The following is a 26,339-nucleotide window of genomic DNA, read 5'->3' as shown; positions in this document are numbered from 1 at the left end:
TCTTATCAGAATAAGTAAATAATTACTAAAAATTTCATTTTGGATTTATCTGCATCCATCATTGCCTTGCAAGTGAAAATCTTTGAAATGTACAGAAATTTTCATTAGAAGTAGATTCTTTGGAATGCATCAATCCTAGGCAGGCTGTCAGGGTCAGCCAGTTGCTTTCCAATCAAGATGAAAAATAAAAATCTGTAATAAATAAATATCTAATTTTCTTAACTCCAGATGACTAGGTTTCCAAACTTATTTCAAAAACATGTTCTCTCTCTCTCTTTCCCTCTCTCTCTCTCTCATATGAAAAGGGAGTAGGAAAAGAACCTGCATTGCAGAAAAACAGTATAATAGTAAATCAGGTCTACATACAAGTATAAGTAGTTAATTCCTTAAAGATACATTTTTTCCCCTGAGGTTCTTCAAATGGACGTTTGAACTTTTGCTCACTGAACACACATAACTAATCTATGGAATGTAATCCAGTGGGGTTTTGAGAGCATTTTATTTTGAGTAAAAATAATGTCATGCCTAAACCAGTAAAGCAACTTTGCCTATTGACTTCAAAACACATGATTGCATATGTGTTCCTAGCACTCCTTTTATTTAAATTTTTTTTAACATCTTCATTGGAGTATAATTGCTTTACAATGGTGTGTTAGTTTCTGCTCTATAACAAAGTGAATCAGTTACACATATACATATATCCCCATATCTCTTCCCTCTTGCGTCTCCCTCCCTCCCACCCTCCCTATCCTAATACCATATGCTAACACATATATATGGAACCTAGCACTTCTTTTAAGCATTGTTTATATAACTCCTCTCCTTAAAGTGAGGGGGTTCCTTCCCTTGTAGAAAAACGTGCCTCCGAGGCAGGTAAGCGGCAAAGAGCTGTATCTACATTTGTACAGAAGGAAATGAAGGTCTGATGGCAGCAGGGTTCACATCACTGCACACTTCCTAGATGCCAAATGCCTTCCCAGGCTTTGGAGATACAAATGTGGGTGAAGTCTGGTCCCCTCTACCAGAAAGTCTATTGCATCCCAGCCAGCAAGGAAACAGATTTTGGAATAAGTAGTGACAATACAATGTGATTCTTGCTCAGCAGACATAAAAACAGGGTGCTGGGAGAGAACTGGAAGCCCCTGAGGCTTCTGAGTAGGGGAGAAACAGGATCACACTTGTCTAAGAAGATAACCGCAGTAGCTCCATGAGAAGCTCCAGAGTCAGGAAGGAAAGTGGCAGTGAGCCCTGCTAGAATCTAAAGCATTAGAAAGGAAGATTGAAGACCTCACTTATGGCCAAAGCACTAAGGAAGTTGAGAAGGACCTTAACTCAGGAGGTGCTTCCGAGGAGAAAGTGAAATAATTTAATGACAATTAAAGATGTGTGGTAGGGTCAGGAGCTAAGCCATTGACGACTGGCATTTTTCAAGCCTCAGTCCTAGGTCCTCTTTCCTTCCATGCCAATGTCACATACAGGCATCCAACCATCACAGATGTATCCAATTACCCCCTCTACACAAATGAACTAAATATAGATCTCTCCACTAGTCTCCTTGGAATTCCAGATGCATAGGGTCAACTCACTGCTTGAGTTGCTTGAGATATCTTAGAGGCAATGTTGGACCAAAGCTGTCCAAAACCAACCCCAAATCTGGTTCTCTTGCAAGATTCAACTTCAGTAACACACCCCCACCATGCCACAAATCTACAAGTCATCCTTGGTATTTTTCTTCCCTCACCCACATATGCAAGATCACTCCAAATCCTTAGATTTTACTTCCTAAATCTCATTTGAATCTGCCCACTCATCTCCATTCCCACTGCTATTGTCTTAGCTCTAGCTACTGTCATCTCTGCCCTGAGCATCTCCAACAGCCTCCAAAATGCTCTTCCCACATCCATACTTGTCCTCCTTTTGAACTTTTGGAAATGTAAATCTCTTCCTGGCACTGTCTCTGTTGAAAAATCTCAGTGGTTTCCACTGCTCTGAGGTTGAAAGAACAAAACCCTCAACGTGGCCTAGAATGTATCTTAGCACCTTTTCCTGCTAGTTAAGTCCTACAGCATGTTCTGATCTCACCTTAAGTACTCCATGGGAGTGCCTTTCCTGATATCCCTAACCAGGTCAGAGACCCATATATAATTCTCATAGCTCTCCATATCTCTGTACCACACAAGCGCCATTTTGTGTTTATTTTCATGTTATCTCATTCATGTTTTCCTCTCCGACTAGACATTAAACTCCATGAGGCAGGGGCCAGATCTGTTTCTTCTCACCACTGAATTCTCTTCCTCCAGCAGAAAACCTGATGTGTTAGGTAATAAACATTTGAATAACAACAGACTAAGTGAATAAAAAATAAGCCCGTCGTTCCTAATGTGAAAGAACAGTGAGACGGATAAAGTCGTTGATTAAAGTTGAGACTAGAGTTGGACAAATGAATCCAGTTAGGGACAAGGTATAGACTTTCCTTTTTTAGATTTCCATAGCATACCCCGGTGGGTTGTGGAATATACAAAATACTTTCGAGAGAGAAGTTGACACTGGGAGTCACCACGCATAGGTACTTGGAAATTTGCAGTGTTAAGGGGGTGGGTATAAAGAAGAAGTGCAAGTTCAAATATGTCCAGGAATGACCCAGAAAAGGTGGTGTCAACTGGTCAAGTAAGAGACCAAGGACAGTGGGTGTGAACTGGAGAATGCACGCTCTGCACCAAATCAGATCAAAACAAAAGGTTCTCTTTTGCTAAACTTAAGTATCTCACATTCTCCTTTTAAAGTAATTTTTTAAATCCAAATAAAATTTAAAATAGAACCAAAAGTAAGTCAAAGCAGGAGTAATTTTGAATATACTTTGTACTATTATAAAGTGAATACCCAACAGCCTGAAGAGGTATATAGGAGGGGTCTTATCTCCATTTCATAGATGAGAATACAGAAGCTTAGGGAGGTCAAAGATTTAGCAGGGATTATGCAGCCACTTAAACAACCCAATCACAAGCACCCCAAATCTGGGCTCCTCCCATGTGACTGTGCTGGATGCTTCCTGTTTTGTCTGTCTGGTGATACGCTATTAACGGTATCAGCCAAGCACACCTCTACCACAGGAAACAGTTACCCAGCAGGCCAAGCTGACCCTGGTTCAGAAGAAGTTCAACTCTCCACATGGAAGAAGCCTTCCATGAAGGCTGGGACCTTCTGCAGACCCCAGGAAATAGGCTACCTCTGTAAATAAGTATCTTCTATGATCATGTCTTCAATGGAAGCTGAACCTCATCTCTATGAAATGGAGCAGGACCCTGTGGGGCCCTCCTGGCACAAAAGCCTTTCTTCCTGTGTCCCCTGCTTCTTGTTTGTAGGAAATAGGTTTCATTCGGCCTCCTTGACCTTCCCTGAGTTCCAAAGGGCAGATTCAAACAGTTGCTAATCAGGGAAGGGAGGGAATGCAGAAACAAGAGAGGAGCAGTCAAGAAACAATAGTGCAGCCTTGGGGCAGGGTCTTGGTTCCTCCTCAAGGAATATATATAACAATATCTTTGAGTTCTTCTGCAGAACTAAAACCTCCACCCAGGTGGAGGATGGCAACTTCCAGCTGAGCACAAGATTCCTGGAGCACCACCCTGCTACCTCACCACCAACCAATCAGAAGAAAGTCACATACCCTGTAGCCCTCACCCCAAATTTTGTGTATAAAAACTATTCCCACAACACCATTGGGGAGTTCGGGGTGTTTGAACATGAGCCACCTGTTTGCCTTGCTTGGCCCTGCAATAAACATTTCTCTGCCCCAAACTCTGACATTTTGGTTTCTTTGGACTCACTGTGCGTGGGGCACATGAACTTTGCTTGGGTAATACTACCTCAGAGAGTCAGTACCTACCTAAGTTCACACAGCTATTAAGTGGCAGACTGGATCTGAACTCGGGTCTATTTTGCTTTGAAGCCCTCTCTCCCCCTACATGTTAGGCCCCAGGAACAAATTAGAACAAGAAATGCTGAGGAATGGAGGAAGCTCAGCAATCTCATTATCTTACTCCGTAACAGTGTTCATGCCCATAATTCAGGACAAAGAAAACCTAATATAGACAGATGTGTCTATTCCTTCTCTTCAGCTCTGACTCACGACAAGCATCCGTTCACTTCATGCAACCTCTCCTCCCCGACCACCTGCCATGTTTGTTGTGTACCATCCGGAAACTTCGGGAACCAGTTTCCAAGTTGCCTGTTTGATTTCCTGATGCCACATAACTCTGACCTACAGACTTCCAATTTCCTTTTCCAACTCCCAATTTTCTTTCTTAAGGAAGGGGCAGAAGAGTGCCAATTATCATAGTTTATCTTTCCTCTACTAGACGTTTTCACATTGAAGACTCTAGTACAGACTTTGGTTACATGCTGTCTTTTTAAAAGAATATCTGCTTAACTTTAATTCATTACCTGAATCTGGAATCTACTAAACCCAATTGTTATATGGAGTCACCTGGGGAGAGTTTAATGGAAAAGCAAGGCAGCAAATTAGTACCATATGATTAGCGTAATACTAAGTTTGTTTATCCAAGGTTCTTCAGAAGAATGCACCGTATTTTTAAGATATGACTTGTTTTCCATATCTGCATGGAGGCTTGTTGCTACTTAACTGGACATTTAATTTTCCACTTATTCCTTTTCCCCCTTACAGACAGCTCGATGGCTATTCAGTATGTGCATAATGCAGAGAAAAATAATTATAGGAAAGGGACACAGAGAATGTCATAATTAAACTGTCCATTTGCAAAATACACTCCATATACCCGAAACATCTTGATTCCTATAATCAGGTAGATTAGGTTTTCAGTAAATACTTTTTAAAACAGAGGTTTATCTAAAGTCAGAAACAGAGAGGCAGCTCTCAGAATCACCTTGTAACACAAAATTAACTACCATTTGCCTCCAATCATGTTTTAAAAAAATCAGATATAAAGAGAAATCAAAATGTAAATCAATGGATTTGTGAAACATGAGGGCATTTTCCGTGACCTTCTAGAACGGGTTTATTTATTCCTCATCTGAACTCTCATTAACAAAAGCCACTGTGCCTACCAATGGCAAATGCAGAAATTTATCGCCTCAAGATTTGGTTCAAACTTTTATTTTACAGTTTGGAGATTAAAGTTCAGAGCAAATTCAGTTGCAGGGGTCAATGCAAGTAAAAGATCTACGTGGGAGAAGGGTGTTAGGACAAGTTAAAAAAACATTCACAGTCTTTATAAAGAAAGAAACATTGCCAAAAAATTAGAAATGATGATCAAAAGGGACTTCAACTAATTACCAGGACGAAATACCCATGCTATGAAATTTGGAGTCAAAGACTCCAAATCTTCTTATTCTCTCTTTCTCTACTTGATGGTGTTTGAAGTTTATATGCAAAATATTTCTCCCTGATCCCCATCTAACTAATGGGCTCGTTGAGAGGACTGGCGATTCTGCTGATTTACTGAACAGTGACCTGCAGAGAAAAAGCAAAAGACAAGGAAACCAATTTTATGGAAACCAACAAAAAAATTAACTAGAGATTTAAAGCTTAATATAGCTTTATCCTCCAGAGAGCTTTGCCTGATTGCAGACAGAGCTTAAGAACAGGATTCAAAAGCACAAACACGCTAGTTCTGTTTTGAGAGCTCTGCTCAAGATATGTTCAATAAATGGAAAACCACCTTTACCACCTGCCTTTTGTCACGAGAGAAGACAGAAAGGCAAAAACTAGTTTGGGAAGCAGGGAAAAGGGCTTTACTCTCCAACTCAGTTACTGGTTTTTAAATGTTAGATAAAAATCCAAGTTCTCAGGCACTGTTTTCCTCAAACATACTCTCCCCTCTTTCAAAAATGAAAATAACGACCCTCCCTTCCTTTCCTTCGGAAATATTAATTGAGCAAATGATGCCTTGCGTAGCGCTTGTTCCTTCCTGCCACTTTCTGTCTGTCATCACCAATGCCAGGTGCCCACAGGTGAAATCTGCCTCCTGCTCCAGGAGGGGACAGTTGGGAGGTGGGGAGGAGGAAGACAAAGCCAACGTGCTGGGAGGGAGCCTGATTCCATCCCGGGCAGGGCCGGCACTCAAGAGAGGGTTTCCTGCCTATTGAGGTGAAGTTATAAATGTAATTAAAGTCTTTAAGAAAGAAATTCTGCCTCAAACCATGTCCCTCTCCAGTGGTCTTCTCTTGTGTAATTCTAGCTCTTTGCCCAGAGGAACTGACACTTTCGATCTAGTCATGTAAGGGCAATTTATTGTGAAGTGGTAATTTATTAAGTGAGATTCAAGAGTGGAGAGAGCTCTCAGAACCAGGAAGGGACTCAATTCACCCTCAAGTGCTCCCGACTCAGGTCTTCTAGACAGAACCTCTGGGGCACAGAAATCCTCACCAAACTTCTAATTCCTGAATACTTCTGTCCCCACTCCCACCCCACTCCCCCATGCTGCGTAACTGGAAGTAAGTCTTAAAACATAAATTCCTGGATGTCATATCATGTTAATCTAAATTCAGAGTAGGCTATAACTGATTGATCTCTCTGAAGAGCCTTCCCACGCTAGAGGAAGCTAGGAAAGCTGCGGTACTTCATTTGGCCTGGGGCCAGTTCTTAATCCTAAATCTCTTGAAAAATGCTATTTGTGTTCTGTAGTGATTGTGATGAATGGTCCATCATGGTGGGGGCAAAGAGGTACCCATCATAAGCAGGAAACGTGGGCTTCTATGAGATGCTAAATCTCTCTGCTTGCTACGATCACGCATGTATTCAACCTGCCTTCAGTCCGTAAGAGAGTTTTACTTTTGTTTAATAATCAAATGCATAGCCACATCCTAAAGAAGAGGGCAATTCTGTGGTGATGAAGACAGCAACAGTGGATAGAGACCAAAGGCACCGGGAGTCATGTTAGATTTCTCCAGAAGTCACTTTCTGACTGACTCTCTTGGGCTTTGGGCGATCAATTATCCCAGCTGCCTTCTTTCCCCAGATTCCTGTAATCCGTGTAGGGCAGGTTTCTCAAGATCCTCTGTTCTTTTCTTCTCTTCCTTGGTGTCATTTCATCATCTGGCCCCCTTTCCCAAAGGGATGAGTTCCTGCTACGGATGATGAGATTCCGGGTCATCATAAAGGACAGGTGGGTAAGAGTGCTGGACCTTCCTTTAAAGGTAAAGGATGCTTTGCTTCTTGCCTCAATGTAGCAAAAGTAAAAGGTGACCCCGGGTCTGAGACAGTTCAGCCACCCTTCCCTCACTCCTCATATACTTTCTCTTCTTCCCAGGGATGAAAGACAAGCACAGCTTAAGCCAGCTCAGCACATAGCATTTGGGGAAACATAGTCTCTCTTGCTGCTTTCTCTGGTTTAATTTCCCTACTGTTGTGCAGGCTGCCTTGGCTCTGAGAGGTCCAAAACTCAGTGTAGCATACATGGGCCACTGGCAAACTATGGCCTGTGGGCCAAATCCAACCCACCGCCCGTTTCTGTAAATAGGGTTTTATCAGAATACTGCCATGCCCATTCAATTCTATATTGTCTCTGGCTGTTTTTGTGCTAACATGGTAAAGCTGAATAGTTGTAACAGATACCATATGGTTTGTCGGCAAAGCCGAAAGTATTTACTAACTGGCCCTTTGCAAAAGAAGTTTGCCAACCCTTGGTTTAGACCCCTGTAAAATGGAGACGAAATATTCAGTGTTTGATTAACCTGCAGCAGAAACATTCCTAACTAAAGCTGCGGTTTCAATGAGAAACAGAGTAGAAGTTACTTGGAAGAAGCTAGATTACATCAGGGAAAAAAAATGGGTGTTCTACATAGTCCAACCCAACTCATTAGATTTATGTAAACATATACATAGGGGTTTTGAGCCAATGTTACATTTAATTATAAACTATTGCTTTTGCTTCAGTTTGTCATTGTTTCTCTCAGGCCATGAGGGTTTGGGTTTGGCAGAACCGGCAGTAGGGGAGGCTCTCTAAGTATCATAGAACGTTCCAGCTCCCCTCTCTCAACCCCAGGATTCCCAAACAAATGGTTTTTTAAATCCTTGGTTGAGAAACTGATGGGCCCCATCTTGGTCCCTCTATACTCAGGCCCTCTGGAAACTTGTACATGAGAGGTGGCTGTCATCTACATCAGGATCCAAATATTCTTGGGTTCCCTGGGCATACTTCCATTTAATAGTACCCAATCTCACTTTCCATCTTTGTGTAAAAGAACTATACTTGTTATGTCATTCAAATGTGTAGATTTCACAAATACCTAAATACCCACCGTAGTGGGCCTCAGTGTTGAGGAAGTTCACCTAATTTAAAAGTGGGCAGAGACTCTGAAAAGACGGTTTTCCAAAGAAGACATACAGATGGCCAGCAGGTACATAAAAAGGTGCTCAACATCACTAATCATCAGGGAAATGCCAATCAAACCCACAATGCAGTATCATCCCACACCTGTTAGAATGGCTATTTTCAAAAAGGCAAGAAATAACAAGTGTTGGCGAGGGTGTGCAGAAAAGGGAACCGTTGTGCACTGTGGGTGGGAATGTGAATTGGTGCAGCCACTATGGAGAACAGTATGGAGGTTCTTCAAAAACTAAAAAGTAGAACTACCACATGATCCAGCAATTCCACTCCTGGGTATTTATCTGAAGAAAATGAAAACACTAACTGGAAAAGATATATGCACCCCCATGTCATGACAGCCTTATTTACAACAGCCAAGACGTGGTAACTACCGAAGCATCCGTCAGTAGATGAATGGATAAGAAGATGTGGTACATAAACACAATGGAATATTCTCAGCCAGAAAGAAGAATAAAATCCTGCCATTTGCAACAGCATGGATGGACCCTGAGGGCATTATGCTCAGTGGGATGAGACAGAGAAAGACAAATACTCTATTATCTCATACGTAGAATCTTAAAAGAACAAATACCTCAGCCCGCAACGCAAACTGCTTATAGATGCAGAGAACAGATTGGTGGTTGCCAGAGGTGGGGGGGTTGGTGGCCAAATAGATGAAGTGAGTCAAAAGGTACAAACTTCCAGCTATAAAATGTATAAGTCACGAGGATGAAATTACAGCATGGTGACTATAGCTAATAATACTGTATTGCATATTTGAAAACTGCTAAGAGAGGAGATCTTAAAAATTCTCATAAGAAAACAATTGGGGGACTTCCCTGGTGGCGCAGTGGTTGAGAGTCCGCCTGCCAATGCAGGGGACACGGCTTCGTGCCGTGGAGCGGCTGGGCCCGTGAGCCATGGCTGCTGAGCCTGCGCGTCCAGAGCCTGTGCTCCACAACGGGAGAGGCCACGACAGTGAGAGGCCCGCGTACCGCAAAAAAAAAAAAAAAAAAAAGAAAAAAATTTTGTAACTATGTTTGGTGATCGATGTTAACTAGATTTATTGTGGTGATCATTTTGCAATCTATGCAAACAGGGAATCATTATGTTGTACACCAGAAACTAATATAATGTTATACGTCAGTGATACCTGACCAAAAAACCCACATTCCAAATAGTCATTTAAACTACATCTCTGTATAGTGATAACTAAATGTTAAGGAAGTTCTAATGAAGTAAGTGGTCGGTCGATGTGAATAGGGTTATCAGGCAAAGTTACCTTCAGGAGCTTAGGTTAACAAACCTTTGAAGCACATGTGTTTTCACGGAGAAGGAAAGAACAGTCCGGCTTTTGGGTACTCAGTAATGGTTGTTAGGGTCAATAACGATCATGATAATGATGGTGGGAAAAAATATCACGGTGCCAAGCCTCAGAAGAAGCATTAAGTTCCATCTGTAAATACCAAACTTAAATGAGGGCAACATTTTTCCAGTTTACAAAATCTTTCACTTACTCACCAGGAAACATGACAAAATAGAGAAAACTGCTGTTTCCAGGGGCCTCTTACAATTCTTTCTGGCTTAGACATTTGTGTCTCTATAAGAATGAAAAACTAGTGCAATGAAAAACAAAGGGCGTGCCAAAGCCATGGGTAACTGAAGCACCTGCAACCCAGATTAATTGCAATACTCAGCCCCACAGGACTGGTCCTATGATTGCTAATGTCAGTACATGTCAGCAAAACTCATCCCGGGAACAGCTGATTTACATTATTGCCCTAGTTCGAGACAGAACATCTGAAAGCAGGTTTGTACTTTAGTCCATCAACTCTACAGAAGGACTGGGAGTAAAAGAGCCTTGAAAGAATATGTGGATCAATAGAAAGAGAACTGTTTTGCTGGGAGAAAAACTCAACAATATAGGGAAAGGATGCACGGTATGGCTCAGAGGTGGGACTCAGGGTCCTGGGGGAGAGTGCTTCTTTGTTCTATCTCACATCGATCACATAATTTTATAGAAGGGGATCCTTAGATATAATCTGGTTCAATCTCTCATCTTACAAATGAGGAATGTGTGGATGTCTGTTCAAATCCTGGCTGGGCAAAATGCGGTGTTGGGTAATACTAAGGATGCAAGTGGATGCAAAGATGAATGGGGCACGGACTTTATCTTTTGAGAGTTCACAGTCTAGGAATGGAACTAAGATATACATAAATATTACAAAGTAGGACATCTGCACTTGCACTGGAGCATCTAAGGTTTAGATTCAGGGCTATGAGCATTTAGGGGAAGAAAACCTTCCTTCCTGGTGGGAGAGAGGGTTAGTGAGACATCCTTGCAGGAAATAAGTATCAAATCTGCATCAGGGCTGGGCACTGCTGGAGACACAGTGGTAACCAAGAGAGACAAACCATGTCCTCGTGAATAATATAGTGTTTGGGGAGTGGAGATTTTTTAACACAGAGATGCAGAAAGGAGAGTGATTAGTTGATCTGTTGAGGTGCCTGTTGCACTAAAACAGAAAGGGGAGGTAAACACAGGGACTCCATGTGGGAACAGACGTGAAACCTACACGCTGAGTCCGCTCCTTATACTATAATCTATAGCATATGATGCTGGTATTCGGGAACTCTGAGTCTGAACACATACTTGGGGAGTGTAGAGAGGTAAGTTGTCAGATTCTCTTCCCAAAGAGTGGAATAAAAGTGCCAGGTGATTCTCCTCTATTTTGGGAAAATAACTTCCCCGTGGTCTCTGACCCCTGGGAGACGTTCCCCAATTACAGGGATTTCCTCTTGTGTTTCTCCTAACAGAGATTTCACAGGATCTGGATGTGCTGGGTTTGTCCTTGCTGGTCCAGCCCACTAGGGAAACAGACCCGTTCAGGAGGGGGAACAAAGTAATTGTCAAGTGAATATTTTTCTGCTGATTATTGGAGTCAGTGGAGTGGAAACAAGTCCTGAGGGTGTTTTAGTGTTTTGGCTTTTCTGGAGTGCTGGAAGGAGATGTAAAAGCCTTGGCAGTAGCATTCCAACCTACAGATAACAGGATTTCTCTACTTTAAATTTTTATGTGATCTTATAATACTCTGTTATTATTAGTTATGTAATGTGCTACATTAGTCATGCTTTGTGAAAAACAGTAGATTATTCTGATATAATACATTATTTAAAAGGCCCAGATCTTGTATTCATTTTTATAAACATATAATTCTCTACCTAAAGAATTATTACTGGATATAACTCTGTTTTCATAGCCTACTTCCCCCCTGCTCTGCAAAGATTTTCTAAAGAACCCAGTAGTAACTGGGTCATGATTCTTCAAACTTTCCAGTGGGGGAAAAAAATGATACGGAGCAAATTTTTCCCAACTGAGGCATAGTTAAGGCAAGATGCTTCATTAAGTTACCAACATACCAAGGAAAGGTGCCATGACCAGACAGTACCTACCTCATAAGGTTGTCGCAAAGATTAAATGAGATATTAAATACAGAGCTCTTAGCATAATGCCTAGCACACAGAAAGCATTAATAATTCTTCTATCATCCTCTAAGAAGACTAATCTCTGATCTTCAGATGGCCAGCCTGCTCTCACTGGACACCAAGAGAGTTCCACGTAAACTCTCCTCACTCCAAGCGCCTCCAAGATGTCATGTAACGGGAGCTGAAGAGTATCTATACATGGCATTCATTCAAAATCACACAGCATGCTTTCCTCCGTGAGTTTGGAATTCATCTTGGGAGATGTATCAGGCATGTGAAAGGGAAACATCTCCTAAATGAGCTGGAGAAAGCAAGGAAACAGAAAGAAACGAGGCCAAGCACTGACTTAAAACATGTCAGGATTTGGTCTATTTTTTTCCATCAACATGTGCTGTTCTCATTAATGGGAGTTTCTCACACACTCAGTAAGGGAACAGGCAAAAGTGTATTTTGTTATAGCCTGAAGGCTCACCCAAACATTTAAAGAATTTGGGGAGCCATAAATTTCCTCCAGACTATAATCATCTTTGTGAGATCAAGTGCTCATGACCGAAAACATCTCTGATCTGTGAAATATGATCAAGGCTCTTTAAAATATTTTTTCCCAATAAGTAGGTAAGTTCATGATATGTACTTTGTCATGAGATTTGAAAACATCCTTCCAGCTATCTGTCAAAACTACTTCCATTTTCTTGTTGGTCAAATCATTAGCCTAGATAACAGATGAAAGGTAGGCTATGGCCCTTGGGCCAAATCCCACCCACTTCCTGTTTTTGTAAATAAAGTTTTATTGGTTCACACTCAACCTTAGTCATTTACATATTACCTGTGGCTACTTTCATGCTAGGATGGCAGACCTAAGTAGCTGCAACAGAGACTGTGTGGGCAGCAAAAACTGACCTATGTACTATCTGGCCCTTTATAGGAGTTTGCCAGCCCCTGATCTAGATCACTGTCTTGGGTAGAAAGAATTCTGGTTGAATAACAGTCATCTATCAGATTCCCAGAGAATTTAAAAATTTCCCATGTTATCAAATCCAGACACTTTGCTGACTGGAACAGAAAGGAGGAAGTGAACAGAGAATTACTAAACTGGGAGTTAGAAGTCATTCATCATTCATCCATTTATTCATTCCACATAAGACACCACCACCATTCCTGTGGTAAATACTGGCATTAGAGTATGAACAATCGGGCCTCATAGAGTATAAAGTCAATGAGGGAGACAAACAGTGACCACGTCATTCATTCATCCTTCATTCATTCATTCTCTGTAATGTGCCAGGAAATATTTTAGGCACCAGTTAACCATACCAGTTAACCACACCAATTATACATTCTAATGGTGAAGAGAAATAATAAGCACATATGAAAATAGCAGGTACTGATAAGTGCTATAATGAGAATATTAGTTCAACCATATGAAACTGAAATTTTTATAGGTCTACAGTAGTTGAATATTGACAATTTTATATGATTCAACCTATCAGTGAGAAATGCTGAAGAGTGATTTTTGGATGGCCTTAAATTAAGGGATCTGGGAGGGAGAGATAAATTAGGAGGTTGGGATTAACATATACACACTACTGTATATAAAATAGATAAACAATAGATAAACTATATAGCACAAGGAACTATACTCAATATCTTGTAAAAACCTATAATGGAGAAGAATCTGAAAAAGAATATATATGTATATCTGAATCACTTCTGTACCCTTGAAACACTAATTGTAAATTAAATATACATCAACAAAAAAAAAATTTTTTAATAAATTGAAGGATCAAGGAAGGCTTCACTGAGGAGGTGACATCTGAGCTAAGACTTGAATGACAGCAGCATCTTGCCCTGCAAACATCAAGGGAGATTTCCAGGCAGGGAGAGGGAGAGCCCCTTGCAAATACTCTATGGCCAAAGTAAGCTTGGATCGTTTGAGGAAGAGAAAGAAGACCAGAGGGTCTGAAGCAATGTAGGCTCTGGGGAAAGAGGGAGGAAATAAGGTTGAAGAGGTAGTCAAGGGCAAGGTCAGATGGGGTCTTGTGGGTTAGGATAAGGATCTTGGCTTATACTTGAAGAGTAATGGGAGGGCTTTTAAAAAGGAACATCGCATGATCCAATTTATGGCTTTTAAGCGTTTTCATTCCTCTTCTGTGAGAAGTAGACTATGATAGCAAGAACTGAAGCAGGGAGATTGAGGAGGTAGGACGGAGTTCTGAGCAAAACAAGACTACACAGCAAGGAAAGGTGGAGAAAAGTGGGGAGGAAGGAGATGTTTAGGAGTTGAAATCATCAGGAGCTGTTGATAGTTTAGATGTAATTAGGAGGGAAAATGAGGGATGAGGGAGGATGCCAACTTTCCAATTTGAGTACCTGGCCGGATACCTACGTGGTGTGATTCATAAGCCTGTGAACACCAGAAAAGAAGCAGGTCTTAGGGGAGATAATAGGTACCATTTTCAACCTGTGGAACTTGAGTCATCTTTATGACTTGCTTTCCCTCAAGTGGTATCGATGAACATGAAATCTTATATGAATCAGACTGGCAGGTTTGTTTTATTCTTTTAATCATACATCTACTACCTTGTCATTTCCTTTTTCGTCTTCTATGTACTATTTTTTCTTGATTTAGCTGATTTTGATTCTCTTGAGTGAAGCTTTTGTGTTTGTGCTTTCCCAGTGGTCAAGAGGGGAGTCTTACAGTTGCAAAGTTGTTGGCATGTCTTTTGGTGGAAGTTGTTTCTTTTATGCCCCTTGAGGTAGACAGGAATTAAAACAGCCAACAGCAGGATTCCCAACCTGGATTTTTTTTCCATTTGACAAAGTGGACCTAGGAGGGAGTGATGCTAAATATACAGTGCCCGACAAAGGTTTAGGACCGGAACTTGTATCCCACCCTCAGATCATATCTTAAAACACTAAATTAGGGTGTAAGCAGATTCAAAAAATGTGCCTTGCAATCACTTTTCAAGAGCAGCAGATTTGGCAGAACTCCAGGCTGCATAACTGGAGCAAACATCTGAAAATATCCCAGGGTAGGCAGGTTTGAAAGCCTTTCCGTGTCATATACCAAGCATTCTGCTCACCTGTTATCAGACAAAGGCAGTAGCAGTATCATAATAGGATCTCCCACCTCTGGATTTGAAAAGCATTTTATTGACGTAAATCATATCACGTACAACCCTGTATGCCATCAGCATACACATCTTCAGTCTCCTGCTAGATTATCCCACTTAGAAGGTCATGTTATATCTTTCCTTCTCCCACATACACAGGCTCACCTCAGAAATATTACGGCTTTGATTCCAGACCGCTGCAATAAAGTGAAAATCGCAATAGAGTCACATTTTTTGGTTTCCCAGTGCATATAAGTTATGTTTACACTATACTGTCGTCTATTAAGTGTGCAATAGCATTATGTCTTAAAAAAAAAAATGTACAGGGACTTCCCTGGTGGCACAGTGGTTAAGAATCCGCCTGCCAATTCAGGGGACACAGGTTCGATCCCTGGTCCGGAAGGATCCCACATGCCGTGGAGCAACTGGCCCCGTGCGCCACAACTAATGAGCCTGCGCTCTAGAGCCTGCAAGCCACAGCTGCTGGGCCTGCGTGCCACAACTACTGAAGCCCGTGTGCCTGGAGCCTGTGCTTTGCAACGGGAGAGACCACCATGATGGGAGAGGCCACTGTGATGAGAGGCCCGCGCACCGCAACAAAGAGTAGCTCCCGCTCGCCGCAGCTAGAGAAAGCCGCGCACAGCAACTAAGACCAAACACAGCCAAAAATAAAAAAATAAATTTATAAAAAAAAAATACAAGGTACATACCTAATTAAAAATATTTTATTGCTACTAGTGGGAAGCAGCCACATAGCACAAGGAGATCAGCTCGGTGCTCTGTGACCACCTAGAGGGGTGGGATAGGGAGAGTGGGAGGGAGAGCCAAGGGGGAAGAGATATGGAGACATATGTATATGTATAGCTGATTCACTTTGTTATAAGGCAGAAACACACCATTGTAAAGCAATTATACTCCAATGAAGATGTTAAAAATATATATATATTTAATTGCTAAAAAATGCTAACCATTGGGCTTCCCTGGTGGCGCAGTGGTTAAGAGTCCACCTGCCGATGCAGGGAACACGGGTTCGTGCCCCGGTCCGGGAAGATCCCACATGCTGCGGAGCGGCTGGGCCCATGAGCCATGGCCGCTGAGCCTGTGCGTCCAGAGCCTGTGCTCCGCAACAGGAGAGGCCACAACAGTGAGAGGTCCGCGTACCGCAAAAAAAAAAAAAAAAAAAATGCTAACCATCATCTGAGCCTTCAGCCAGTCATCATCTTTATGCAATGGTAGCATCAAAGATCACTGATCACAGATCACCAGAATAAGTATAATAATGATGAAAAAATTAAGATATTCTAAGAATTACCAAAATGGGACACAGAGACACGAAGTGAGCAAATGCTGTTGGAAAAATGGCACCAAAAGGCTTGCTCAACACGGGGTTGCCCCAAACCTTCAGTCTGTTTAAGAAAAAAAAAAAAGGCAATATCTTCCAAGCACAATAAAGCAAAGCATTAAAACAAGGTGTGTCTGTAACGGACAGAGCGTTAGTGTTGGTGAGTGAATGGTTCCATGAATCAGAATTAGCCAAGCTGATGCCCGAATATAAACAATTAAGGAATTTAAAATGCGACACCTAAACACTACACACTTCATAACTGCTTATCGCAGGAAAGAATTACACACAGTTAAAATGATGATGGAATAACATTTGACAAGAAGAGGTGTGGACCGAACGAACTTAGTGTACCCAGAGGTCAATGGGAAGATGTTCTCTTTCCCCAGGTCTTCCCAGTCCAAGTTTGTGAAGCTTTATTTACTCCAGACATAAAATAACCTTCACTTATGTTAGAGACACATTTAGGGGAAAGGCAACATTACCACTGGCTTCTAAGTGTGTTAAGACTAGGGGTCATTATCTGAAAAGGCCTTTGAAGGGCAACATTTTTAAAGATTTGTCATCTTACACATGTTCTTAGAGCTGGGGCCCACCTTATCCACTTGTGCAATAATAAGTTAATCACCCAAAACAATTTTTTAAAAAGCACCCTTAAGAAATATTTCAATTTTAGAAATAGGTTAGTAATCCAGTTAAAGAATGAAATTTATTATAATAGCTGCATCATAAGGACATGTACAGAAGTACTTTAGCATCTCTCAATTAAAAATAAAATTTAAACCTACAAATAGAAGAAAGTATCACTGACAGGCCCATAAAACATTCGTGCCTTTTCATCTAGAAATCCTGGGAATTATTTAACGAGAGCAGGAAGGTATAGCTCTCTGAGTCGTCGTTCATATAAATCAAGGACTGGAAACAATCTAAATTTTCAACCAACAGGGTAATTTAGTAAAACAATGTACATCAACATCATGATGCTGTTTTAGTCATTAAAATTACGGTTATGAAGGGGAGGCAGAAACATGGAAATGTGTTTGATATTTAACTGGAAAAAGAGATTATAAAATGACACATACTATACGACATGTACACACATGAGGTTCTAGAAAGCAAGATGCAAGAATTTTTAAAAAGAAAATAAGATGGATAGTGGCCAATTTTTCTTTTATTTGCTCTTTTGTATCATGTGGTTGCTTTTAAAAATAATCAAATTAGTTCACTGCAGCACTATTTTCAATAGCCAAGACATGGAAACAACCTAAATGCCCATCAACAGATAAATGGATAAAAAAGATAAAGTACATATACACAATGAAATACTACTCAGCCCTAAAAAGGAATAAAATAATGCCATTTGCAGCAACATGGATGGGCCTAGAGATTATCTTACTGTGAAGTCAGAAAGACAAATACCATATGATATCACTTATATGTGGAATCTAAAATATGACACAAATGAACTGATCTACAAAACAGAAACAGACTCACAGACATAGAGAATAGACTTGTGGTTGCCGAGGGGGAGTGGGAGAGGGAGGGATTGGGAGTTTGGGATTAGTAGATGCAAACTACTATATATAGGTTGGATAAACTACAAGGTCCTATTGTCTAGCACAGGGAACTATATTCAGTATCTGTGTTAAACCATAATGGAAAAGAATATGAAAAAGAATGTGAATATATATGTATATATAGGTATGTATAACTGAATCACTTTGCTGTACCATAGAAATTAACACATTGTAAATCAACTATATTTCAATAAAATAAATTTAAAAAATACAATTTGAAAAAAAACTAAGGCAGAGCTCAGGGAAATAAGTAATAGCCAATTAATACAAGATGTCAGGAAAACGAGGTGACGTTCTGGGTCTTGGTTTAGTTCCAATGGAATCACGTTTGGGAGTAGGTATTCGGGACAACATGCCATTGTGTTAAACCACTTTTCATAAAAACTCCTCCATTTAACATTTTTGTATTTTAAAAATTGCCCAAAGTGCTTTTGGCTGGGAAATACCCTTCAGTGTTAACTTAGACCTAGGAAGGCATTGTGAACTCGGAAGGAGTCAGCTTAGACCCAAGTGGAGGAAATGCATGAACTTTCGCCACTGTGAGGTCCTTGGGTTCTCATTTTTCTGGGTCTCTGAATCATGAAGAGGTCTGAGTTCACCTTTTCAAGAGCATTCAGAGAACGACCTTGTTTCAGAAACTCTACTCTACTCATTCCATTCCGAGGTCAGCTGAGTTTTTATACGACCGGCTTTTCCAAATTAGGCCTGGGGGTGGGGAGGAGAGGTCACAGGAGGAAACGGCATTTCCACAGACCCTCTTAAAAGAGGGGAAGGAATAGTCTTCTGGAAAGTTCGCTCTTTTATCTGAAGTCCCAGAAAGTTTCCCACATCCCCTCTGACGGATTCAGCGCCCCATGGAACGCAATAATAAGTATAACTGGCTCCCTGAGTCAGCCAATGTCAGGAATCATTCCAGTAAGACAAACTCTCATTAAAATGCACCGCCTCCCCCTGAGGGAGTGAAACTGAGGACTTCTCCCGCCCCTCTTTCCACATCCGCTGGAAGTTGTTTCCGCGTCACCACGGAGCATCCCGCTAAGCAGACCCGGCGGTCCCTGCCACCCACCCCTGGCACTGCACGCAGCATCCCACGCGCCGTAATCGGGGTGCGGGCGGGGGAAGCACTTGGCCGTGAACGGTAACAGCGACGAGAGAGAAAGAAAAGCACAGGCCTACCTTAAAACTTTCCAGTCTTTGAGTGGATCCAAGTCAGAGATTAAGGAGACCATTGTCTAAAGGGCGGCCGAAGGCAGATCCAGTCCCGAGAGGAGGGGGCGCGGGGAGGGGATGCGGGGGAAGGAAGCGGCCGCCGGCTGCTCGGCTCAGGCCCGGAGCGACCGGGCGCCTGCACGCGCGCGGCTCTTCCTCCTTCTAGGATTGATAAGCACTTGTCCTGGCTTTTCTCCACGCCCACGGCCTAATCAATCTTGCGCTAGATTACTCCCCAGCCCCGGCTCATTTCTCCACACCACCTTTTAAAGCCCTTGTAATCTGCGCCAGCTGATCACATTTGACCTTTTTGTAGCCCACTTTATTCCAAGCACAGCTCTCAGTTAAATCTCTCTTTATTAACACCGTCCTCCTTGGCTTGCTTTTGGAACAAACAGATCAAGCCTGAAGCTTCCAGACTTTAACAGCAATCATTTACAGATTACTGCAAGCTGCAGCTCTCTCCTCCTCTGGGGCATCCTCGTGAGATTTTGCTTTCATATTCCTGTCAGAAGACCGGTTAGGTTTCTTTTTTCCCTTTTTTTTTTTTTTTTTGGTGGCTTGGGTCTGGGACACCAGCGTCGGGCTTACAGCTTCCCTCAGAGGCTGTAACTACATGACTGTTAGGATTTGTTTTTTAGAAATCATCTGGAACCGGCCTGCTAACAAGCTAGAATTTACTGTGTGCTTTCTGGCAGGGAATTTGTTACACTGCTTTCCCCCCCCCCTTTCTTTCTTTCTCGTGTTTTAAAAGAACGTGAAGAGGGGGGGAAATGTAGAATCTCTCCAGGCATTAAGAGAAAAGGGCGTGGGCTTTTCTCCCTCAACTTGTATATCTTTTGTCCTTTATTTAAAACTGAACATCCTTTCAACAATCGTCTGAAACCGTGCACGGCAGATATTGAAAACAATATCCAGGGCAGAATTGTTTTCCTCTAGACTGGTCTGTGTGCTGATGTAGGTTTTTTGTGACTGTACGGGTTTATTTTTGTAAGCACTGCCTCATAGCATATGCTTTCCTGCTTTCCGAGGTTCTAGGTAAGACTCCACTACTGAGGCCCCTCCCCACCCTGTCCTCCCAGGATCCTGGCATTAGAAGACCTTGAAATCACCTGGCATAGGGGTCTCCATGACCTCCCAGGTCATTCAGATTTTCCTGACACCTGCATGCCACATGAGCTTTACATGACAGGACCTTTACTCGATAGGACTTTTACTCGCTTTATACGCAATTCCTCTTTTTCCTACACTTACTTTAGAAGGTAATTTTAAGACCATCACCATAAATGGAAGATCAGCCTCCCTGGCCTAACAAAACATGATTGTTGTGCCTGGACACATGGCTGTTTCTAGATCTTTTTGTCTCGTTTGAAAAGAGTGTAGAGAGTGAGTGTTAGGGGATGTTAAGGACACACCGGCACCAACCAAGACATTCCCCACAAGCCGAGTCCAGATTTAAAGAGAACATAGTGCCATTCAATGTTCTGCAGTGACCTTACTACCTAAAATGGTCAGCCAGGAGGATGGGTTCCAATTTCTTGCCTTTAGGCTGAGCTTACCAAGAAAAAGAATCTCTTCTTTCCTGAGAGTCTCCAGAGGGAAAGATGTGGTGACAGCTGTTGGAAGCATGCTGCTTTTACTGTCAGGAAGTTCTTCCAGTCAACTCGAAATGCCCCTCACAGCATTTTAAATCCTTTCCCTGTTACCCTGTTCTTGAAGGACCCCCTTCTATCTGAAAATACGCAGCAAACCGTCAGCTGTCTTTTTTACAGGCATACATACTTTCCCTAATGGCTGTAAATGACTCCGCAGAAGTACAACTCTCCTTATGCTAAACAGAGAAGAATTTCATACCTTTTACAGAAGACATTGCCTCTCTGAGGCTTCATGCTCCTTCCTGGGCTGTCTTTGCTGTCCCACTGTGGATCCTGGGCCACAGTATAATAATGTGTAAACATTTACATGACACTGGTAATCCCCAAGTACTTCACCAAATGTGGGTGATAATAATAGCATTTGTGGGACGTGTACCTGCAAAGGGTTCCAAATGCTTAGATAATTAATAAGCTGTTTCTCCCTTTAGAAAGTTAGCGGGAAAAAACAAAAGATGATAATGAAATAATTTCTGTGACCACAATGACATCATTTTTATATATTAACCCACCGCTCTGCTGCTGAGATTCAGATCTGGAGAAGAAGGGGGAATGGATCCTTAACCCTTGGAGTTCAGGGTTAATGGGTGAAAGGGGGGAGGGACTTGGCTTTTGGCCAAAGGACGAAAGCAAGCTCCTCAATTATTAAATCATGTTTTAAAGCAGTAGTCCTTCCAAAAACTTTTTAAAGGCAGTAGAAACTTTCCTTTGGATGAAACCTTGTCCAAGTGCAGAAACAGATACTAGTGAAAGTTTATTACTGGGACTAATTTCTTTAGGCGTTAGCCTGTTCAGCCCTTGTGACTAAGTTGTTTACAAAGTAAGTTACCAGAAGCACCACTGTTTTGTTAATGCAGGTGAGGACATTTGGGCATGCAAATTTGGGTTCACAGGGCTAGTCCTCAGCAGGGGGAGGTGTGGTACCCAGAAGCCACGCCCACTGGACCCCACGTGATCACACAGGGCACTCCTTTCCTCCAGCAGAGAGGAATACACAAGTAGGGTGCATCTGTATTGGGGTGGGACTAGGGTTGGGATCAGGTTAGGGGTGGATAAGACTGTTTGCATGAGGCTCCTGCTTCCTCTTCTAAGGCACCCCTAGGAAACCCTAGCGTTCAGGAGGACACGCTTTGAAATACACTTCCTGAAAGTATTTGGTGATAGATAATCTTTGAAAGGCTGTGTTGAGTCCAATACAGGCTGAAGATTTTGCTCTTATCTTTCTTAATTGTGAGGAACAAGTGTTTCCTTACATACACTGGAGATTAATTCCATGCTGTATATAGTGCAAATGTTCTTTTCCTCTCTCCCCTAAGCATTCTGTTCCTGATTCTGAACAGCTTCACATCAAATGGATCCATTGCCTACTAAGAAAAAGGCCATCAGAAAAATTCATTCACCTTCAGCTATGAGGGAGACCAGTAAAAACGAACAAACAAGATACTGTCCTGTTCAAAACTTGGGCAACTATTCATCTTTAGCTCAGGAAAAGCAGCAATACACTTTCTATATGTAAAACTCAAAGGTTAAATTTAGTATTGAGAAGCTTTGCCCCCAAATATAATTTTCCTCCATGTCACTGTATGAATTACAAGATTTAATTTTGGGTTCTTTTCCTCATATTTTGATAAACTGATGCCTTTAAAAAATGAAATTATTTTATTATTGCTTATAATGACTCTTCAATGGTTGGCTCTTCTGAATGGTCCCTGTGTGTTAAAACAGAATGTCGTCCATATAAAGCAACATTCTTAAATGGTCCCACTATTACCAGGGACAAGACTCGTAGTTTTCCTTTTCATATAACTAAAATTTCTGCAATATCCTTCCCTCTTCCCAGATACAGAAACTAAAACCAAAATCCAAATCCAAACAAAAAGCAACCCCCCCTTTGGACCTCTTCCATCCAAACAAATAAAACCTCCAGCCCCAAACCTTATGAGACTGTGGTTTCCACGAGTATGGTGATTAGAGTCACCTGCGAAGAAACTGCACCACAGAATCCCAGTGAACAGACAAGAGCAGGAGACAAAGAATCTGCATTTCACACCAGACCTAGGCAGGAAATGCTGACAGTCAGCAAGTGTAAAATTTACCCCAGTCATATAGCATCCCAGGTGACTTTTCATGGGTTGAGGGACATGACCTTGAAGCCAAAGGTGAAGATCTTATGTTATAGAGAAACAAGAAGCACCTGGGTGTGAAGTAGCCAAAGAATGAAAACAAGCATTCTCCATCAGTCAGAAGTTAGACCAACTACTGAACAGAGCTTCAGAAAGACACATATGATGTCTCAGGAAATTCATCTCCCAAGAAAATGTCTAACTTCCTGATAGTCAGGAATTAAAAAAAAAAACAAAAAAACAAACAAACAGAAATAACACAACCTTGCTAAGGAAAAAAATAACATTTTATGTCCTTTTTTCATTCTATGTTTGTCTCTAGTTTCTGATTCCTAGGAATCCAATTATCCTGTTTTTTTTATTTTTTATTTTAGAAAATCTTGTTTCAAGCTTACTCAGTCCTAATTCTGTTACTTCCTGATAAAGATTCTTTCCCCTTCTGCTTGTTCCAGATTTTTCTTTTTCTTATTTGCCAGCTCTTTCCTTCTCAAGCAGGTAAGGTCTCTCTCTCCCTTTTTTTTTTTTTTTTTTAACATCTTTATTGGAGTATAATTGCTTTACAAAGGTGGGTTAGTTTCTGCTTTATAACAAAGTGAATTAGCTATACATATATCCCCATATCTCTTCCCTCTTGCATCTCCCTCCCTCCCTCCCACCCTCCCTATCCCACCCTTCTAGGTGGTCACAAAGCACCGAGCTGATCTCCCTGTGCTATGAGGCTGCTTCCCACTAGCTATCGATTTTACGTTTAGTAGTGTATATATGTGCACACCACTCTCTCACTTTGTCCCAGCTTACCGTTCCCCCTCCCCATGTCCTCAAGTCCATTCTCTAGTAGGTCTGCACCTTTATTCCCGTCCTGCCCCTAGGTTCTTCAGAACCATTTTTTTGGTGTTTATTTTTAGATTCCATATATATGTGTTAGCATACGGTATTTGTTTTTCACTTTCTGACTTACTTCACTCTATGACAGACTCTAGGTCCATCCACCTCACTACAAATAATGCAATTTCGTTTCTTTTTATGGCTAAGTAATATTCCATTGTATATACGTGCCACATCTTCTTTATCCATTCATTTGTCGATGAACACTTAGTTTGCTTCCATGTCCTGGCTATTGTAAATAGAGCTGCAATGAACACTGTGGTACATGACTCTTTTTGAATTATGGTTTTCTCAGGGTATATGCCCAGGAGTGGGATTGCTGGGTCCTATGGTAGTTCTATTTTTAGTTTTTTAAGGAACCTCCATACTGTTCTCCATAGTGGCTGTATCAATTTAAATTCCCACCAACAGTGCAAGAGGGTTCCCTCTTCTCCACACCCTCTCCAGTATTTATTGTTTGTAGATTTTTTGATGATGGCCATTCTGACTGGTGTGAGATGATAATCTCATTGTAGTATTGATTTGCATTTCTCTAATGATTAGTGATGTTGAGCACCCTTTCATGTGTTTGTTGGCAACCTGTATATCTTCTTTGGAGAAATGTCTGTTTAGGTTTTCTGCCCATTTTTGGATTGGGTTGTTTGTTTTTTTGTTATTGAGCTGCATGAGCTGCTTGTAAATTTTGGAGATTAATCCTTTGTCCGTTGTTTCATTTGCAAATATTTTCTCCCATTCTGAGGGTTGTCTTGTTCTTGTTTATGGTTTCCTTTGCTGTGCAAAAGCTTTGAAGTTTCATTAGGTCCCATTTGTTTATTTTTGTTTTTATTTCCATTTCTCTAGGAGGTGGGTCAAAAAGGATCTTGCTGTGATTTATATCATAGAGTGTTCTGCCTATGTTTTCTTCTAAGAGTTTTATAGTGTCTGGCCTTACATTTAGGTCTTTAATCCATTTTGAGTTTATTTTTGTGTATGGTGTTAGGGAGTGTTCTAACTTCATTCTTTTACATGTACCTGTCCAGTTTTCCCAGCACCACTTATTGAAGAGGCTGTCTTTTCTCCATTGTATATTCTTGCCTCCTTTATCAAAAATAAGCTGACCATATGTGCGTGGGTTTATCTCTTGGCTTTCTATCCTGTTCCATTGATCTATCTTTCTGTTTTTGTGCCAGTACCATACTGTCTTGATTACTGTAGCTTTGTAGTATAGTCTGAAGTCAGGGAGCCTGATTCCTCCAGCTCCGTTTTTCGTTCTCAAGATTGCTTTGGCTATTCGGGGTCTTTTGTGTTTCCAAACAAATTGTGAAATTTTTTGTTCTAGTTCTGTGAAAAATGCCAGTGGTAGTTTGATAGGGATTGCATTGAATCTGTAGATTGCTTTGGGTAGTACAGTCATTTTCACAATGTTGATTCTTCCAATCCAAGAACATGGTATATCTCTCCATCTATTTGTATCATCTTTAATTTCTTTCATCAGTGTCTTATAACTTTCTGCAAACAGGTCTTTTGTCTCCTTAGGTAGGTTTATTCCTAGATATTTTATTCTTTTTGTTGCAATGGTAAATGGGAGTGTTTTCTTGATTTCACTTTCAGATTTTTCATCATTAGTGTATAGGAATGCCAGAGATTTCTGTGCATTAATTTTGTATACTGCAACTTTACCAAATTCATTGATTAGCTCTAGTAGTTTTCTGGTAGCATCTTTAGGATTCTCTATGTATAGTATCATGTCATCTGCAAACAGTGACAGCTTTACTTCTTCTTTTCCGATTTGGATTCCTTTTATTTCCTTTTCTTCTCTGATTGCTGTGGCTAAAACTTCCAAAACTATGTTGAATAAGAGTGGTGAGAGTGGGCAACCTTGTCTTGTTCCTGATCTTAGTGGAAATGCTTTCAGTTTTTCACCATTGAGGATGATGTGGGCTATGGGATTGTCATATGTGGCCTTTATTATGTTGAGAAAAGTTCCCTCTGTGCCTACTTTCTGTAGGGTTTTTATCATAAATAGGTATTGAATTTTGTCAAAAGCTTTTTCTGCATCTATTGAGATGATCAAGTGGTTTTTATTCTTCAGTTTGTTAATAGGGTGTATTACATTCATTTACTTGCATATATTGAAGAATTCTTGCATTTCTAGGATAAAATCCACTTGCTCGTGGTGTTTGATCCTTTTAATGTGCTGCTTGATTCTGTTTGCTAGTATTTTGTTGAGGATTTTTGCATCTATGTTCATCAGTGATATTGGCCTGTAGTTCTCCTTTGTGACATCTTTGTCTGGTTTTGGTATCAGGGTGATGGTGGCCTCGTAGAATGAGTTTGGGAGTGTTCCTCCCTCTGCTATATTTCGGAAGAGTTTGAGAAGGATAGGTGTTAACTCTTCTCTAAATATTTGATAGAATTTGCCTGTGAAGCCATCTGTTCCTGGACTTTTGTTTGTTGGAAGATTTTTAATCACAGTTTCAATTTCAGTGCTTGTGATTGGTCAGTTTATATTTTTTATTTTTTCCTGGTTCAGTCTCAGAAGGTTGTGCTTTCCTAAGAATTTGTCCATTTCTTCCAGGTTGTCCATTTTATTGTCATATAGCTGTTTGTAGTAATTTCTCACGATCC

The 26,339-nt window shown here is 41.1% G+C and overlaps 1 protein-coding gene across 4 annotated transcripts in view; it reads right to left on the bottom strand.

Annotated features, from left to right (window-relative positions):
* CELF2 (CUGBP Elav-like family member 2) overlaps window positions 1-19,115 on the bottom strand; it is a 527,424-nt gene extending 508,309 nt beyond the window's left edge. For all 4 annotated transcript variants that reach the window (XM_082648491.1, XM_082648492.1, XM_082648496.1 and 1 more), the window contains exon 1: window positions 19,040-19,115. In XM_082648491.1, the coding sequence (XP_082504617.1) occupies window positions 19,040-19,092 (53 nt within the window). In that variant the 5' untranslated portion in view covers window positions 19,093-19,115. The remainder of the gene's footprint in view (window positions 1-19,039) is intronic.
* Window positions 19,116-26,339: the final 7,224 nt, after the last annotated feature.

This window comes from Grampus griseus, assembly GCF_964374135.1.
Source record: "Grampus griseus genome assembly, chromosome: 2".
In the NCBI taxonomy this organism is placed as follows: Eukaryota; Metazoa; Chordata; class Mammalia; order Artiodactyla; family Delphinidae; genus Grampus; species Grampus griseus.
The sequence above is the reverse complement of the archived record's forward strand: the minus strand, read 5'-3'. Positions and strand labels throughout refer to the sequence as shown.